This window comes from Poecilia reticulata, chromosome 8, assembly GCF_904066995.2.
Source record: "Poecilia reticulata chromosome 8, P_reticulata-male-v2, whole genome shotgun sequence".
Taxonomy (NCBI): Eukaryota; Metazoa; Chordata; class Actinopteri; order Cyprinodontiformes; family Poeciliidae; genus Poecilia; species Poecilia reticulata.
Window position 1 is genome coordinate 21,667,752 of NC_088837.1, and position 16,357 is coordinate 21,684,108.

Genomic DNA, 16,357 nt, shown 5'->3' on the forward strand with positions numbered 1-16,357 from the left:
TTGGTGGTCAACGTCTAGAGCTGAATGTAATTAAGAATTGATGGCACATTCAATTTGACTGAATTTGATGTATTTTTCAAAGAAGAATGGAAAAAAATTCAGTCTTTTGATGGACAAATCTACTAGATGCATACAAAACAATTGCAGTGGAGGTCATCATAAATGACCTACTTTGAGGGGCTAAATATAAGTGAATGCTAAACCTTTCAGGATTTTAGTTCTGAAAGACATTGAAACACACACATTTTATTTCCATTTCACAGTTAGGTAGTATTTGCATTTGTCTTTAACATAAAATCATAATAATCACAATTTAACATCAGAAAATTGACCTAAGTTAAATTTTTACTTCAAGTTTATGACTATAAAACCCTGTTTCCTGTTCATAAATCAGTTTCTCATCTGTTCCTCCGCCTAAATATCCTGTGGAAGATTATCTTAACCGTTGTTCTCCACCCAAGGACGATGGTTAAAGGCATTAGTTCCCCTCCTCCTGACTTGATTTGCCCTCCTCTTAATTACACCACACCTAAAGATTTTCATAGTGGTGCATGCAGAGCAGTGTGTGCAAGTTAGTGTTAATGAATGCTTAAATACAGCCTCAGTCACTGAAAGAGTAAAGAAGCCGCTTGACTGATTTTGTTTCACATTGAAAGTGGTTTTGTTCAGTCCTTAAATTTTGTGTTGAGACCAAATGGGAGCTTCTATTGGGGAGAGATTGTTTGGGTTGATGATTGGTTGATATAAATAAAGCCTTTAACTCGTGTTGGATCAGGTTTCTGGAAATGTTGGCCTTTGTGGCGGCTTTTCTTTATTTTTTTTAGAAGGTTTTGCAACAGAAATGGCTAAACGTGTCACTTTTTCACAGCTTATGACTCTACCGATCTGTCGTGCAGTATTCTTTTCAGTTTTTACATCATTGATGTTTACTGCTTTACTTCTTTGGTAAAGCATCATTTAATTTTTTTTCCTAACAGAGAAGAAAAACTCAAGCCTTTTCAGTGAAAAACTTGAGTTTTCACTGACATCAAGTCATAGTTTTTAAATAATTAGGTGTCTTCTAAAGAGAATTTTTTACACTGAGCTTTTATTTTTGGGCATCATTTGAAAAACCAAATAATTGTCCTTCTATTATTACACATTTAAGTATTAAATTAAGTTTAAGAAGCCATGAAATTTGTAGTTTTAATTTGACAAACTGGGGGGGGGGGGTCTAAATTATGAGGTATAAATACTTTTGCATTCTGCTTAGGTGAACAACACAGTTAAACAACTTCAGTTAAAAAATCCTTAGTCACATTTGCATAGAAGTTTTAAAAAGAGGCATGATATGACTTTTAGTTCTGTAATGACTTAATCTGATGCAACGGCAAGAAAATCCTGTTTGGATTATGTTCACACAGCAGTAAAAGACGTTGAATGTAATGAATCATATAGGGAGCATTTTTTCTACATGTAGAAATGAGGATAAAGGAAGACATACAGGTGACGCCATGTTGGATGGCTTCTAGAGGCTGTTGGGGGTTTTTCAGAGATGAATTCTGCTGCTGTTTGAAACTCAGGTCACAGATTGCACCACACTGTGACATCACATCATTATCTTTTGATATTATTATTATTATTATTATTATTATAGTAGTGGTTTGAGAGGAACATTCTCTGGTCTAAACGAGGTATATACTGTATATGTATATCTCCACCACCTAAAAACATCTTTTTTGCAAATAATTTCTAAAAAGAAAAGAAAAAAATGTGTGTAAAACATCAAATAGAAGCAACACTGAGTTGCACTTATTCATATAAAACTAGGCAAAAATCTTAATTCAGCATCTAACACATTTGTTTTATCTTATGTGCATGTTAAAAATTAAAGTGCAAGTCTGTACAAGATTTAATCCACAACAGTATTGGATCATATCACAGGTACATTTGTCATTTGGCGAACGTCTAAAGAAAAATGCACCTTTGTTGTCGTTAACAAAAGAGCAGGATAGGAAAATGGCTGCTTCACAGAATACAAAGGAGCTGAATGTCAACTATTTCATAAGATCTGATTTTACGGTACTAAATGTTAGATATGATAATCTTACATCAGATGACAAAATCCACTTTAAAACTGAGTGATCTGATTTTAAAGGCAAAATGAAGGATCTGTCTTGTTGTTGATTTAATTTTCAGATAGTAAATGTTTTCAAGTGTCACACAAGCTGCATTCGTTTTTATCAGAACCCTGTTTAATTCGGATTCTGCTGATGATTTATATGATTTTGAGGCACTGCAGTCAAGTCACTCCTGATATACACTGCTCAAAAAAATAAAGGGAACACTTTAACATTTAAGAGAACACTGAAGTGTTCCCTTTATTTTTTTGAGCAGTATATAAGAAGTCAAATGCCTCTTGAACATTTTTAAAGCCAAATTTACTATTTACTCCACCTTTGTTATCAAAAATGGATAATTGTAAATCAATCTTTCTTTCTTGTCTTATTTTTACAATGGATAATACACTTGGTTAGCCACCAAACTTTGTACAAAAGGCTATCAGTTGGCAAGTAAATATGTTTGTCTTGCGCTCACTTCTGTTCAACCTGCTGAGGGTCTTTTATCTCAGCAGAGGGAGCTCATGCACAGCGACGATCCCCCCGAGATTTGAGGATTAGAGTGCGGGCAGCCAGGCCCGCCATCTGTTATGTGGAAAAACCATCAGGCTTTCCCACACAGAGAAATCCAAATTAGCATAACACAGGAGATCACCAGATCTTATCTCGTCTTCCTAACTGGAAATATCAGAAAATCAGCAATGTTTCTATATTTATACAGCGATAAATCCAGAAAGATGGAATGTATTTAGCATTTAGTGATGTGTTTACCCTCCTATGGACAAGCCTTGATTCTGACCCCCACAGATTAGCTAGGTGCCCATATGGCAAACAAATCGATATCAGTTGATACTATAGATAGACTGGATCTCAACTTGCAAAACAAAATCAATTCCTTCCATTCTACCTTCATGGGTTAGACCCAAGAGTTGTCAATGCAGCAGCGTAACCACAGCTATGTCACACTTTTCAGTGTTCATGGTGATGCATAGTTTTGGTTTTCTTCCACGCACTGCTTTTTGCTTGCAGCTCCAAAAATGATCTGATGTGAGTCCCTCCTTCCACATGTAGACTGTGTTCTGTCTACAGGAGTCGAGCATGAATGTGGAATAATTATGTTTTGAGGTTGTGCAGGATGAGTTTGGCTAGGTTGAAGCCATTCACTGTAAAATCTTGGATGACAATCTTTTTCTTTCACTTGGAAAACTTAAGATGGATATTAGATTGGTCTTTCAGTACAATAATGATTGGAACACATACCTGAAAAGCAGCAAAGGCTTTTCAGGTATGTGACTAAAGAAGATTTATATAGACACCAGTATTCGTACAGCTGCAACACTGGCTATGCGAGGCTCTGAGTCTGTGCTGAAATGCTCCAAAGTAAAAGTATGTTTCATATCTTTACCTATAACAAAATGATGGTCAATACTTAACTTCTTTTATTTACAGAAATCAATTAACTTTTGATGATATTCTAATTTGTAGATGTTTGTAAAAGGCACAGAATTCCGAAGAAAACGTTGGATCAATTTGAAATATCGCAAAAAATCGAGCTCTTTTGAAGAAAAATGTCCAAAAGTTAAGAAGTAATTATGATTCAAGACTTTCATACAGTAATGTAGCTTACTTTTTAAATCAGTCGGAAACCTTCGTGTTCAGAAGCCAAGGGTTAAAGATTTTCCAGATTGATTTTTTTTAGATTTCTTTGTCTCTTTGCAATTATATAAAGGGATTATTATAATATAAAACGTAAAAAATATATATAATCTATGGTTAATGCTAAAATATCAAAGTGATTGGTATAAAATAAGAATAGGGAGAACGCCTCAAAGTAACAGAGTACAAAAAACGAGAGTGACTTTCGGGTTTTGCTCAGGACGCTCCTGCCTACCCGACCCAGAATGCTCTGCGCGGGCCAAGATGGAAGAAGCCAGCTGCAGCAGGAGAACAATGTTTGGGCTGTAGATATTAAAACGGAGCGGCTGAAGGTGAACTAAGCGGACCACAGCAGCGGGTCATGGTCCTGCACCGGTAAGATAAATATATACCAGTTAATGTTTTGGGCTGCTGCGGTTTATAACTCCATTATTACCGGGACGAGGCAGAGCGCAGCGCTGAGGGGGGTTAGCTGCTGCTAAGTTAGCCGCTCTGTGTGTCGGGACGAGCATCATTGTTCGCCGAGTTTAGTTGGGCCGTTTTGTTTTGGGTCAGTCCTGCTTGTGTCTCTGCATCACTTACAGTCCAGGAAACGGAACCGTTTACATAATGAAGCCCACATGAGAATGAACACATTCACTATTCTGTTGGTTTTAAGTGCAAGCCGGCTTTCACCCTTCATCATCCTCCAGTTTTCTTAATGGTTTTAAGATCTTGCTCTAATTAAACATGTCTAAATCTAACGTAAAAGTAATGAAATTGCGAACTTTAACGCGGATTCATATCTTAATTTGATTAGGATGCTTTAATTGTAGTTTTATACGTTTCTTGTCGTATTTTAAGGAAGATGAGCTGCTCTCATTGCCTGGCCATATTAATTATTGGCATCACAAAGAAGCAGGGCCCCGCAGAACTGCTGAGCCGAAACGGTTAGCAGGGAGCTAATTCACATCCTGCAAGGCTGCTGGTTTATGTTCTGCTGCGCTACCAGCTCTCAGCTGATCTACTGAAATACACCAAAGAAAATAGCAGTTTAATCGAAGTAAAAACTGTGTCGTTTGCTTTTCCTTCTTCCAAACTTGGTTTGGAGCAGGCGGTGTTGCTGCTAATGCTGCAGCAGAGATGAAGGCATTTGAAGGCAGTCCGACTGAATTATTTAGGCATTTTAATATCAGATTTTCTATTCATACTTAGAGAGTTTGTTGGGCAAAAACATCAGATTTGTACCCCTTTCAGATTGTATATTGTTGTATCACTCTTGTACTATAAAAGTTATACCTCTGCTTGTCTAAAACCTTCAATTTATAACCATATTTGTTAGAATTATAGTCGGTTTGCATAAGTGTTTATATTATTTACAGTAACTTGCTTAAGTAGATTTCCTCGATTCTTTCTGTTAAAAAACTCCAAAGAGATTAGTTTAAAAAAATACTTTCATAGGGCAAAATCAGAGCAGACAATACATATTTTTCATTTATTTGTGTTTCTTTAGACAAGAGTTTAACTTTCTGCAATCTGTTATTACCTTAATTCATAATCTTGGCAAATTATTTGCAGAGTGAGCATCTTTATACTTAAATGTTGAAAAAAAAACACATACAGAAATTACTCAAAGCTAGGTTTCTTGCACCTCCATGAAAATAATTTTAAAACTTTTTCCTGTTCAGTTTCTAAAAGATGAAAACCTGAATTTCTAGACTCGTGTGCATAAACTAAAATTTCAATAACGGTACTTTGAATGCAATGTATGTTCATAAAATATTTTTAAAAAATTAAGCATCAAACGTAATTGTATCGGCTCTAATTTTCAAAGATTATATTTTGCTAAATTTATCTTAAGTTTTGTAGGTAAGGATAAACTAAAAGGCGGCTGTGTTGCACAATTAACATTTTTACTGTTTGTTCAGCCACAGAAACATTGTAAAAAAAAACTGTTACTATTACTGCGTAAGATTGACTTCTGAAAAATCAAAAGTAGCTAATTTCAGTTGAAATATATGCAAATCCTGCATCCAGGGACCTTTCTGTTGGTGCATAAGCTGGTAAACAGTCACTCTGCTGCAGTGTGTGTGTGTGTGTGTGTGTGTGTGTGTGTGTGTGTGTGTGTGTGTGTGTGTGTGTGCACTCTCATTGACAGATAAGCTGGTACAAATAGGATGACTGGGTCAGACGGTCGGTCCTATCATAAAGATTACCACACAGTGGTCCTGTTGCTCCTCACGGTCTCATGTTGCCGGTGGAACGCAGCGGCACTGACTTTTGTTTGGCCACTAAAGCCGGACATAAACACTTTATTGAAGCAGACAGATTTAAGTTCCTCTTCTTCTTCACCTTGTTTTCACACGATCCAGACGGCCGCTCTTTGTTGACCCACAAAACGTCGATTTAATCCGACTAAGCACCTAGTTGCTAGATCAGAGGCCGTGGCTTTGATTCCTGAAGACCAAGCTTAACTGGTTGTTTGCTGACAGATTGTGTGTCTGAAACGTGTTATTGTTGTTATAAACATGAGCTGCTGTTGTCGTTTTTCCTCACAGGATGAATTTCTGTCCCGTAGTCTTCCTGCCCACCAGCCTTCAGCATGAACATCATTCAAGATAAACTAGGGAATGAATTCCTGCGCTCCAACGGCAGCATGGACTCCAACTTTGGCGCCGGCATGATAATGTTCAGCCACCTCCCTCCGGTGGCCAGCTTCACCCGGCTGTCGGCGCACTCCGTCATGCAGGAGCTTCCGCCGCAGGACCTGATCCTGAAGAAAGAGCGGGACTCTCCGGACTGCACCATGGGCGGCCACCAGGGCGGCGCTGCTGCGGTGGGAGACTATGTTCACGCCATGGGCATCAAGCAGGAGAAGCAGTCGGAGCACGATTACCGCCTGCCGCTCTACCCCGGAGGTCTGGGGCGGAGCGGGGAGGTGCTGGAGGTGACCGTCGGTAACCACCAGAAGCTGCTGGTGTGCGACCTCAACATTGGCAACGTAGGTGCAGCCGACGGACCAGGAGAACGAAATGGTTTCAGGAACACAAAACGCTCTGCTCTGAAAGTGGCAGCAATTATTCCACATTTAGTTTTTTTAGTCAGATTAGGCATTACTCTAATATTTTTACATATTTTCTGAAACTCTTAATCTGCTGATCAGCCCTGCAGCTGGCGATTGTCTGAGATGCTTAGAAAGGCTTAAAAGGTCGTGGCTTTAGCAGAACTGTGCTGCTCAGCTGAATTATTCACAAGGTTCCTTCACAATGAGAAAAGCCTGGGATTCATTGTTTGTATTCTCCAGGTCTGAATAAGAATGAAAGCAAAAAAATATTAGTATTTCCAGACTTTGTTTCCTATCCCATTGTCTGGATGGTGTATCCTTCCCTCCCTCCTTCCTTCCTTTCTTTCTGTCTCCTTCCTGTTGGGGCTGAGCTGTAAAATCTGTTTCATGATTTGACAAGATGCACACACGGACGCAGCAACGTCTGCGCCCTGTTACGTCAATAATCAATTTATAATAGCAATGTAACTTCCTGAATTTGAATCTAATAATGACATGCCTAAAGACTCCCACCCCTACTGACTTGTGTTTTTTCCTTCTCTTTTATTTCTGTCCATCTGTCCTTCCTCCCTCTCTCCTCCGTTATGTCCCGTCTTCTTTTCTCTTGAGCGTTTCTGAGCTCCTTTTATCTCTTTGTTCATTCATTTGTTCTTTCCTTACATGATTTATGCCTCCACCGCCTCTTTATCATTCCTTTTTCTCATTATTCCCATAATTATTTCATTTTCTTTCTTCCTAACATGTCTCCTTTTTGTGACCTTCCTTCTCTTTACTTATTTCCTTTGTTCTTACCATCCAGTTTTGAGTTTTTTCGTTGGTTCAAGCCCTTCCCTCTGTACAGGCATTTACCATAAACTACTAGAATTATTTTAATTTTATATTTTAAAATAAAATGGTAAAAATAGGAAAAAGTATGGATTTTCTACTTTAAGGATTAGTTAGAGTCCTGAATTTAGCAAATTAATTTGGTGAACTAAAAGATCCTTTGTGTGTTTGATCCATAAGCAGCTCTGCTCTCTGGTTGTTCCTAAACCCTGCATGATATAAAATGTGTTCACCATGAATTATCAGCCAAATATACAAGAAAATGTGAGACAAACAAATCTTAATCTGTGACAATAAAGATACAGAAATAAATAGTATAATTCGGTTATTAATCTGTCCTTCACAAAAACTCTTAACACAACAGAGATTAGAAAATGTATCCTGACCCTGACTAAACTGGTTCTTCTTGTGAAACCAGTTAGGAGACCCGAATTGTTGTTGGTGGAAATGCTCCAGTTGAAGCCGTTGCTTATTTTGGGGAAACTAACAAAGCATGATACTGCAGCAGTTACAAGTTCCTGCTATTCAAAGCCATTATTATTATTATTATTCTCATCTTTTCATTTTGCATTTAATATTTTAGTATAATCTGCAGCTTCAAAGCAGAATTTGCGTCTGTTTTCCGAAAGGAAAAGCTTTTCTTTTTCTTTTAATACTACACCAGCGTAGATAGACTGATGCATTTCATCCTGCACCGTAGTTTTCTGCAGAAATTTTGAATAAACACAATTAAACATCTTTTTTAATCAAGATATTTATATTAAACTGAGACGTATCTTTCTATTAAAGAAGCAGCCACACTCTTCCATATTTTATTTTATTTTTTTAAAGGGTTACATTTAGTATAATCTTTGTCTCATGACGTCATTCATGATTTTGGTGCAGTGCAGGAGCTTGTGTGAAACTAACTTATGGAGACATAAATCTCCCGCTGGCTTCAGATGCAAAGCAGTTTCTCCCTGAGCAGAGGGGTGATGTCATCCGGCCGCGGCGTGAATGAGAACGTCTTTGCGAGGACGCAGCTGTCTTGTTTGAGTTTGCACTTCATTTCAGACGTCTTTTGTGCTCATTCAAACAGAAATACACACATCCACACTCTGCTGACAATAGTGAGCCATCAGAGGTCACGAGGCCTGAATATTCAACAGGTTCAATTATTGTCTTTATTTAGGGTTTTTTTTTTATTTTTTAGAAGAATTATGTTGATGTGTTTAAACACAATAGATCTGACCTATCAGACTGATGTTCTGCAGCACTGCTGCAAACAAATAATGCTTCTTGGAGAACTGCTACTGTTCAGAAGACGATATGTATTTTGTCCTAAAGCTACATTCCAGTTTCCAGTTTAATAAAAAAAACAAAACTTGTTGTAATCATAAAAAAAAAAAAAACATTACACTTGTAATTTATACTGTTTTCCAAGATGATGTTAGTTTTTTTGAATTGCTTAAGTCAGACATTGGACTCGGTGTTTGATTTCACTCTAAACATTTGACTGATTTTTAAGATGAGCAGGTGCAGCAACATTTGTGCTTTCAGTCTCCATATGGTGACAAGGAGAAATGTGCAAGCTGGGCAATATCTGGAGGAAACCTGCTCTCCTCCCCTCTGGATGAAAGTTTTTGCCAGAAAATAAATAGACTAGTTATTGTTTTAAATGCCTCAATCGGTTCGAGATGACTCCACCGCCCACTCAGTTCATATTTTTGTCAGTGTTTTGTTTGCCAGAACTACAAATATAAATTTGTTGCCTTAATAGTTTTAGACTAAAGAGCCTCAACCTTCTTTCAAGTGATTTCCTTGCTCTCACGGCCCTCTCCCTCTGCCTTTGTCGTCTTTGCAGCTGTCAAATCAGTTGGAAAAAGAGGCCACCGGGAGGAAAGGTCGGAGGTCAAACATTGATGGACATGAGGGTAAACCTAGAAAGAAGAGAAGTGAGGCAAAGGTTTGCTTTCTATTTATTCACTTGTCGTCAATCCTCGTTCTTTTTTATTTTTAGTGTTTTCTGTCACCTGTTTAATGTTTTTGCGCTGTAGCTTTCCGTCAGCTTAATCCTTTATAAACTAAGCGTAAAAAACGCGGGGCCTGTTCTGTAACGTTCAAATCAGTCTGTAAGTATGAGTTGCAACTAATTAACCTGGGATTTTACCATCCATTTGACCTAATCTGTTCGTCTCTGTCTGTCGTGCAGCATTCAGTGATGGATGCAGACGGTGGCGGTCTGTCTCCAGGAACAAAACCTCACATCTGTGAACACTGCAGTGCATCCTTCAGGAGCTCCTATCACCTGCGCAGACATGTCCTCATCCATACAGGTTGGCGTTTTCAGCTTTCTTCATATTTCCTCCAAGATTTGCCTTCATAAAATTATATGAATTGTTTTCTTCTCTTTTCAAATCACTGGAAAACGGCTACATTTTGTGTTATTAACCATCAAAACGAGATGGTTTGATGTTTTCATGGCTTCAATTCTAAAATAAATGTGTAAAAATTTGAAAATTTAATCAAAATCCCAAATCTTTGTTTTGCACCACTGCTGCTTTGAAGCAGTCTTTTCCTAAGCTACCATCTCATCAGTTTAATCAGGTAACTTGTTTGGACTCCATCTGATATTTCTCCTGATTCTAAACTACCATGCTGGCATTAGTTATTTAAATGGACAGGATAGCATGTTGTGTCTTGAAAGAAAAATCAAACTCGCTGGGAATTTGAATTTTGCTAGACGGGTTGCCTGTCTTACCACTAAGACAGGCAACCCTGAGGTTGTTGCTCAGGGTAAAACAAAGTATTTTAAAGATCTGGATGTAGATCATTCATTTGCAGCCCTTAGTTGTAATGTTTTACTTTTGTCATTTAATCTCTTGTTTCCCATGTGTGGAAGTGTTCAGCTTGTCTTTGTGTCATCAGGAAGCTGCCAGTTCAGTGAGCTAGAAAATAGATTTCAAGAGTAAGAAAACTCAGAGGTTTTGCATAGCTGGTCACATTAGATAACTCTGGTGTTGGTGTTTTGTGCTCCTCTTTTACTCAGTTTAAAAGTAGCTAAAGATATAAATCACCTTTAGGCGCTTCTGTTTTTGGGGGAAAGTTTGCAAATTTGAGTTGCAGTTAAAGCTGAACATAAATAATCAACAACGTGGGAAATGCAAGTGTTACAGCATTAAATGAACTCAAAGAGTTTATATTATGTGACAGATATTAATGCACAATATCTCTGGAGAATATGATGGAAACATTGTCGTAACCTTATCGTTCTCCTTTTGATTTTTACACAAGGTGAAAGACCTTTCAGATGCAGTCAGTGCAACATGAGTTTCATCCAGAAGTATCTTCTCCAGCGGCACGAGAAAATTCACAGTGGTGAGTAATTAGCAGAGATTATTAGATCACCCGAGGCTCTGGCGTTGCTCAGAGCAGCCAAAGATCATTAACCTTCCCTCACGCTTTCCTCCTCCTCCAGGAGAGAAGCCATTTGGCTGCGACCAGTGCAACATGCGGTTCATTCAGAAGTACCACATGGAGAGACACAAGAGAACGCACAGCGGAGAAAAGCCATACAGATGTGAGACCTGCCAGCAGGTTGGTGACCCTAATAAAGCCTCGTCTTTGCTGGGTATTTAACATGAATTACTGCGGCTAATAAAGGCTACATGGGGTGTTTCTTCTTCAGTATTTTTCTAGAACAGATCGACTTCTTAAGCACAAGAGAACCTGTGGAGAAGGCATTAAAAAGGGATTGGATCCTGGCATGATGGATCTGGGTTTTGTGGACATGGGACAGGGCAGCTATGGAATTACTCAGGGAAATGTTGGGAGCACTGGGAGGAAGAAGGGAAAGTCGAAAAGTTCCACAGTGGGAGGCGAGCGCAAGAAGAAGAAGGGAGACCCGAAGGAGTCGCATGTTCACGGAGTTGTATCTGGAGGTTACAGCATCTACGAATACTCTGTGGAGAGTCCCACTGTGTCTTCTTCTACTGAGCCAGGACCCAGCATGCAACAGGGTCACCAGGGTCAAGGTCCCAAGATGGCCTTCAAGAAAGCTAACCGGAAGAGCCTGACTAAAGCAGGTCTGGGTCAAGTTAAAGCTGAAATGTTGGAGCAGGGCGACCTTGGCTTGATGCAGAGCAACGAGACTAAGGTAGAATCCACCAGCAGCAACTACGACGACGCCATGCAGTTCGTTAAGAAGCGGCGCTACCTTCAAGCAACAAACAGTGCAATGCCCTCTGGTGCCGCGGTGGCAGGCGGAGGCAGTAGCGATTACGACGTCAGCGTTCATTTGTCCTCCCAGCCGTCCTCTCTTCAGGGCGGGATTCCAGGCGTAATGGACAGCGACGGTTCTCTGAATCTGGAGAAGTCAGGGATCACCGATGAGGTGCTGCATAGCCTCCTGGACCTCTACACCCAAAAACCCGACATTCATTTTGACATCGGCGACCAGCACGTGCAGCTCAGCCCCGCCTCAGCGGACGGATCTGACGCCAACGCCCCCAGCCCGTCTGGAGACAAAAGCTCAATGATGCATGAATACTCCCGCTTCTTGCTGCAGGCTTTGGAGCGCACCAGCCACAGTGCCGGTTTCCCACTGGGACCCGGACCTCTTCCTTCCTCAGGACCCTTCACCACTTCCCACGCAGGAAATCCCCTCTACGCCGACAAGAACATCTACAGCGCGTCCCATATGGAGTGCGGCTTCGTCCAGCCGGTGGCTTCGCCTTCGCTGCCCTCCTCAGTGCCAAAGTCTCACTTTGCAATGCTGAGCTGCTCATCCCCTCAGCACAGCTTCAACCTGAGCAGCCTGGAGGCCCCCTCACACCAGCAGCTCACCCCTTCTCAGGAGCTCAGCGAACAGATGGAGAAACAGCACTCCACCACCCCTCCCTCATCCTACCAGATCAGCCCATCCGACCTGAGTAACCAGAAGGAGCATCCGGCAGCCAAGAGCGACTCGGCGGCCGTCTACCCTCTGGTTCCCTCGCAGGATCTGGCCTCTCTGGACTCCTCGAAGCCTTCCTACCAGATAGAAAACTTCGCCCAGGCCTTTGGCTCCCAGTTTAAATCTGATGTTCATGGTTTGTCTTACAGCACTGACTCTGGTGGGGAGGTGGATCACAGGATACGGACGCCTGTGTCGGATTTCTCAGGGTATAGTTTGTTATCTGATGTCAATGAGCCAGTAAGTACAGGTTCCAAAACACCAACCAGCCAAAGCTACAGATGAAACCTGGCAGAACATTCTTCAATGGTTGTTCTTATTTTAATCTTTTCTGCTCCTATTTTATTAATCTTATTTTTTGTGACATGTATATTTTATTTACACTGATGCTCTGTCGTTATGCCTACTCCTCTTCATGCAATAAGCCTGCAAGGTGTCCTGCAAATGCAATTTGTTTGAAAGAATCCGATATGTTGAGTTTGCGATATACAGTTGATTGGTGTCATAGCGGCGCCGGTAGGTCGGGTCTTTTATTTATGACATTCAGAGAACCTTTCAAGCATTTCATTTTTACCAGAAGCAATGGATCTCGCATCCAACGAGGTGATTCAACTTTAAAATAAGACATGATGGCAGGGAAACGCCCAGAACTGAAGCGGCAAAAAAGGAAATATTAATAATAATAAATCAAGTTGTCAAAGGTGTTACTCAGGAAAACGTGGGAGACCAGAAGCTCACAGAGGACAGGGAGCTCACTTTTCAGAAGTGCATGTTTGTGATTTAAAAAAGAAAAAAAGATGTTTCTTACTTTTTGTGTCTTACATGTTGAATGAGTGTGACCTGAAATGGACTGCTGCCAGCTCACTTGAACACTGAAAACACTTTCTACTTGGCTATATAGAGATTATGGTACTTTTATGTCAACGTGAAGCTAGTGTTTTCTTCAACAAGGGCCACACACATGGATATCTATATATATTTATAAGAATATATATATATAATATGTAAAATAAGTCTTGTAGGGTTCTGCCATTGGAAGTAGAGGGAAGAATAAGTGCTGGTTATTGGACTAAATGGTCCTCGTTCTATTTTTGGGGATGTCTTCTTCAGCCAATAGGTGTCGCTGTTGGACAGCAGTAGAATGGCCTTTTTTCCCCCCTTTACTGTTCATGACATCTTCCTCTTATTTATCTAAAAGTGTGCGATCAGCACTTTGAGCTGCTTTCTCATATTGTTTTAAAGTACCTGATCGAATCAAGAACTAACACGAGGAATTACCCAAGTCTTTGACAGTTGCTGTTGGGGCGTACGCATGCAGGGGGGGTCGGGCTGATTGCGGGCTGGGGCGGCCTTTCGTTTCCGATGAAGGACGTAGAGAGTCGATGGGTTGGAAATGTCTTACTTATTGGGGAGGGTTTAGCTTAGGCTTGAGGGTGGGCTTTTTAAAGTAACGTAATATTTAATCGGGATAATGTAAACGTAATTACAACCCCTAGTTTTAGTTGCCTTGATACCAACCTTAGCGGCTTTCGCAGATTTTTATTAACTTTGAGGAAAAACAATGTTTATGATCTAATGTTTCTACAGCCATGTGCTGAATTTTTTTTTTTATTTAGATACTTTGTGCAAACATTATCATCCCTTTTATTAGTATCTGGGTGCCTATTCCCAAAAAGCAGGTGGGAGAAATATGTCTAATAAATATATGTACAACAATAATTGTGGAAACTTCCATATGACTGCTGGAAATGATATCTCTGTGCTGCTCTGAATGAGTTTTTGAGCCCATTTGTGCCCCGATAATACAGTTCTGGTCAGAAGTTTGCATACACCATTTTTTTTAGCAGGATTGTCCCGTTAATTTTCTCACCGTTCCGAATTCAAGTCCGATTTATGATATAATTTAGGAATCCACTTCCAAGGGCAAGATGCAGAGAAGCCAAGAGGTGTTTGAAGTCGTCAACGAGTTTCTGACATAATTCTGGATATTTGACCGGTATTCTTAGCAGAAATTGGTTATCAAACTTGGCTCTAACCATAATATTTTAAGTAGAGTTACGGTTGGGAGTCATTCCAGAAGCTTAATGTTGCTTTGTTTTATTCTTTTCCAATCAGTTTTGAGCTCCGCATCCCCAGAACCAAACATGGAGACGCGGCGTTCAGTTTTTATGCTCCGTTAATCTGGAACAAACTTCCAGAAAACTGCTGAAACACTGAGTTCCTTTAAATCACGGCTGAAAACACACCTTTTTGGAGTTGTCAGTAATAATAACTGGAAAATAGATTAATTCTGGTGTGGATTTCAACGTTTCATTGCTTCTGACACTTTTTTGTTTTGTTTGTAATTATGTTTTTATTATGTAGATCACTTCGAAATGGCTTGAGCTATGCAGATAAACTTGACTAGAAGTCAAGATTAGGCTTTCAAGAACCCTTTACCAGCTGTTGGTGTGGTTTGCTGCCAGCCTTACTGGTGAATTTCACAAAACGGGTAATATTTAACAAGGAAAGAAAAAGCTCAAATTCTTAAAATGTATTTCAAGTCATTTGGTTGGTTAACCAATCATCCTAAATGTACATTAAAACTGGGGTAAGAATGGATAAAACAAGCTTTAAACCTTAAGAAAATGCCCCAACATCAACCCTCACAAAAATGTATGGGGTATGTCTATTAAAAGTTGGGTTTCTGCCTGAAAATGGGTAACAATTATTTCAATTTAGTGGTCAAAAATCCAGCCAGAATTATTTCAGAAGCATGTTGATGGTTACAGAAAAACTGTATCTTTTGTATTTTCTCAACGCACTCGGAGATTCAGAAATGTGGAGTCCAATTCTTAATTTAATTAAATCCGTTTCAGGAAGAAAACTACAGTACAGCTTTGCATATTTATGTTTTTAGGAAGAAAAGTCTCAAATTATGAGCCTCAAACGTGTGCAGTCAAACTTGTGGACAGAACTGTGTGTTTTCTCTAAGCAATCGTCAAACATGGCAGTGTCAAAATGCAAAGCTGTTGTATCAAAAATAATGCAACGTCATGTTGAGGTAGACGACAATAATCAGCCTCACATATACCTCATTTCACTGCAAACCAGGGACAGAGATGTGGAGGTTTGTATGTAGCAGAAATGCTGTTTAAAATGTCACGTTTTGTACGATTCTATTTAAGCAGGTGTGTTTGGGGGGGGATTTTTTTGTACGCGACTCTTGTGTGAACCGCCATGACGTGTAGCTGATACCAGCCAGTGTTCAAATCTGTTAAGCGTCTCTCAGCTTCATTTTCCAATCAGTGTGTCGTTTCTTATTGTTTACAGACAATGTACAAAACACTAAACCCAACTCAATTATGTCAATTTTTATTTTACAGTGTTTCATCCCTACGAAGCCAAATTTTGTAGCTGGCGTCTACGAATTTTACATTTCACGGTCTGTTTGATGAACTAAAATGTGACTGAATGGGGACAAAACAATAAAAACTGCTGTTACCATGAACCCTCCGTTATCTGAAGTGATTTTCTTTTGCTTGGCATTAGTTGTAAGAGGCAGTGACAGAATGGCAACTGCCACTAGATGGCGATAATTCTCCTAGTAGTAGTCAAATTAATTTAGTTCTCTAGTTTTTTCCAAGTTATATTTTGGACTTTGCCTGATTTTATTACATATTATCTGTGCTTCTAGTTATGTGGGACAATAACGGCAAACGGTCATTAAAAAAATAACAAATACAGTCATTGAGTATTTGTTTAGTTTGCCGTTATGACGGACGTTTATTCTTTCAGATAGTGGATTGAAAAAAAGATATT

The 16,357-nt window shown here is 39.6% G+C and overlaps 1 protein-coding gene across 1 annotated transcript; it reads left to right on the plus strand.

Annotated features, from left to right (window-relative positions):
• Positions 1–3,404: 3,404 nt before the first annotated feature.
• On the plus strand, positions 3,405–16,046 carry znf281a (zinc finger protein 281a). The gene is made up of 7 exons (XM_008417033.3): positions 3,405–4,130; positions 6,293–6,735; positions 9,467–9,568; positions 9,815–9,938; positions 10,897–10,980; positions 11,081–11,199; positions 11,291–16,046. The coding sequence occupies exons 2-7, from the start codon at positions 6,337–6,339 to the stop codon at positions 12,839–12,841; spliced, it is 2,379 nt and encodes a 792-aa protein (XP_008415255.1). The 5' UTR covers positions 3,405–4,130; positions 6,293–6,336; the 3' UTR covers positions 12,842–16,046.
• The last annotated feature ends 311 nt before the right edge of the window (positions 16,047–16,357 follow it).